This window comes from Nematolebias whitei, chromosome 16, assembly GCF_014905685.2.
Source record: "Nematolebias whitei isolate Nwh7 chromosome 16, NemWhi1, whole genome shotgun sequence".
Lineage (NCBI taxonomy): Eukaryota > Metazoa > Chordata > Actinopteri > Cyprinodontiformes > Rivulidae > Nematolebias > Nematolebias whitei.
Window position 1 is genome coordinate 636,689 of NC_056513.1, and position 3,198 is coordinate 639,886.

The 3,198-nt window shown below is 50.8% G+C and overlaps 1 protein-coding gene across 1 annotated transcript in view; it reads left to right on the forward strand.

Annotated features, from left to right (window-relative positions):
* Positions 1-3,198, forward strand: part of galnt7 (UDP-N-acetyl-alpha-D-galactosamine: polypeptide N-acetylgalactosaminyltransferase 7) — a 38,504-nt gene that overhangs the window by 22,632 nt on the left and 12,674 nt on the right. Inside the window, exons 9-10 of the mRNA XM_037690402.1 lie at positions 2,418-2,520; positions 2,609-2,707. Coding sequence (XP_037546330.1) covers positions 2,418-2,520; positions 2,609-2,707 — 202 coding nt within the window. The remainder of the gene's footprint in view (positions 1-2,417; positions 2,521-2,608; positions 2,708-3,198) is intronic.

Consider the following 3,198-nt stretch of genomic DNA (forward strand, 5'->3'; position numbering starts at 1 on the left):
ATATACCTGCACATACATAAATATACCTGCACATACATAAATATACCTGCACATATCCTGATGCATGCTCAATAATCCAGGTAGAAAAATCCAAAAAAGTTAAATCTGGTCCTCTGAACATTAAAAAAAAAAAAAAAAAAAAAAACAAAGCAAAAAAATTCTGACCACCACCCCGGTCTGCCAATCCAGGGGAACTTCCCCCGATGTCCACGCAATATTGCAGAGTCGTGTAAGCCAACACAACCCTACAACATCCAGAGCCTTAAGCAACTCCGTGCGAATCTCATCCACCACTGGGGCCCTGCCACGAGGAGCTTTTTAACCATCTCGGTGACCTCAGCACCAGAGATTGGAGGGCCCGACCCAGAGTCCCCAGGCTCCGCTTCCTCAGTGGAAGACGTGCCAGTGGGATTGAGGAGGTCTTCAAAGTATTCTGCCCACCGACCCACAACATCCTGAGTTGAGGTCAGTAGCACACCACCCCCACTATAAACAGTGTTGGTGGTGTACCGCTTTCCCCCCCCTTAGACGCCTGATGGTGGACCAGAATCGCTTCGAAGCCGTGTGGAAGTCATTCTCCATGGCCTCTCCGAACTCCTCCCACGCCCGAGTTTTGGCCTCAGCGACCACCAGAGCCACATGTCGCTTGGACTGCCAGTACCCATCAGCTGCTTCCGGGGTCCCACAGGCCAAAAAGGCCCGATAGGACTCCTTCTTCAGCCTGACAGCATCCCTCACCGACGGTGTCCACCATTGGGTTCGAGGGTTGCCGCCGCGACAGGCACCGACAACCTTGCGGCCGCAGCTCCGGTAAGCCGCCTCGACAATAGAGGCAAAACATGGTCCACTCAGACTCAATGTCCCCCACCTCCCTCGGAACATGTTCGAAGTTCTCCCGGAGGTGGGAGTTAAAACTCCGTCTCACAGGAGACTCTGCCAGACGTTCCCAGCAAACCCTCACAATACGTTTGGGTCTGCCAGGTCTGACCGGCATCCTCCCCCACCATCGGAGCCAACTCACCACCAGGTAGTGATCAGTGGACAGCTCCGCCCCTCTCTTCACCCGAGTGTCCAAGACATGTGGCCGCAGATCAGATGAGACGATGACAAAGTCGATCATCGAACTGCGGCCTAGGGTGTCCTGGTGCCAAGAGCACATATGGACACCCTTATGCTTGAACAAGGTGTTCGTTATTGACAATCCATGACGAGCACAGAAGTCCAACAACAGAACACCACTCCGGTTCAGATCAGGGGGGCCGTTCCTCCCAACCACACCCCTCCAGGTCTCACTTTCATTGCCCACATGAGCATTGAAGTCCCCCAGCAGAACAAGGGAGTCCCCAGGAGGTGCACTTTCCAGTACCCCCTCCAAGGACTCCAAAAAGGGTGAATAATCTGAACTGCCATTTGGTGCATAAGCACAAACGACTGTCAGAACCCGTCCCCCCACACGTAGGCGGAGGGAAGCCACCCTCTCATTCACCGGGGTGAACCCCAACACACAGGCACCAAGTTGGGGGGCAATAAGTACGCCCACGGCTGCTCGGCACCTCTCACCAGGGGCAATTCCAGAGTGGAAGAGTGTCCAGCCCCTCTCAAGGAAACTGGTTCCAGAACCAGAGCCATGCGTAGAGGTGAGTCCGACTATTTCTAGCCGAAACCTCTCAGCCTCACACACCAGCTCAGTCTCCTTCCCCACCAGTGAGGTGACATTCCACGTCCCAATAGCCAGCTTCTGTAGCCGAGGATCAGACCGCCAGGGTCCCCGACCTCGGCCACCACCCATCCCACATTGCACCTGATCCCTTTGGCCCCTCCCACAGGTGGTGAGCCCATGGGAAGGGGGACCCACATCTCCTCTTCGGGCTGTGCCCGGCCGAGCTCCATGGGTAAAAGCCCGGCCACAAGGCACTCGCCCGCGTACCCCATCTCCAGGCCTGGCTCCAGAGTGGGGCCCCGGTGACCCACGTCCGGGCAAGGGAACATTAAGTCCGTTTATTTCACTCATCATCGGGGTCTTTGGGCTGCACTTTGTCTGGTCCCTCACCTACGACCTGTCTGCCATGGGTGACCCTTCTAGGGGCATAAAGCCCCTGACAGCATAGCTCCTAGGATCATTGGGACACTCAAACCCCTCCACCACGGTAAGGTGGCAGCCCAGGGAGGAGCACTTAATGCTGAGTTTTATAAAAATTCAATTAGTCTATAATGTTTTTGTTTGTTTAAATGTAACTTTACATTAAGCTAAAATGGTAAATGACTGTTCCTTGTTTTTAGACTAAAACATTAAAAACTGAGAGAGAAGCTATGTGACCCTGTCAGAATCAGATGGGAGGACCTGACTTCACTTTGTTGGATGTTTGTACCTGGATCACTGAGCACCAGGTATGATCCTGGTTTGATTTGTTTTTCAGAGAGGAGCATCGATGTAAGGGTTTTAAATGGTTCATGGAGGAAATAGCATATGACATTCCACTGCACTACCCTCTTCCTCCGAAAAATGTAGAGTGGGGGGAGGTAAGCAGAAACACAGCGTGTTGACTGACTGTTTTATATTTTCCCGTTGTTTGTTTTACGTGTTTCCTGTCATGTCTGGTGTGTGCAGATTCGAGGCTTTGACACCAGTTACTGTATTGACAGTATGGGACATACAAATGGAGGGAATGTGGAAATTGGCCCTTGCCACAGGATGGGGGGCAACCAGGTAACCTTGGTTAATCAAATTACAAAATAATCAGTTCTGATTAATCCAGCAGAAGTGTCGACACAATCTGAAAGGATGAAGGAGCCAGAGTATGGAGGCCAGCTATACCGTCACATAATGAGACAAGCTAGGGTCTATTTCAGCCTCAGAACACTCTGGTACAGATTACCCAGGCTCGTTACAGATTAATCAGGCTCATTACATATTAACAAGGCTCGTAACAGATTAACAAAGCTCGTTACAGATTAATCAGGCTCGTTACAGATTAACAAAGGTCGTTACAGATGAACAAAGGTCGTTACAGATGAACAAGGCTCATTACAGATTAACAAGGCTCGTTACAGATTAACAAGGCTTGTTAAAGATTAACAAGGCTAGTTACAGATTAACCAGGCTCATTACATATTAACCAGGCTCGTTGCATATTAACCAGGCTGGTTACATATTAACAAGGCTCGTTACAGATTAACAAGGCTCGTTACAGATTAACA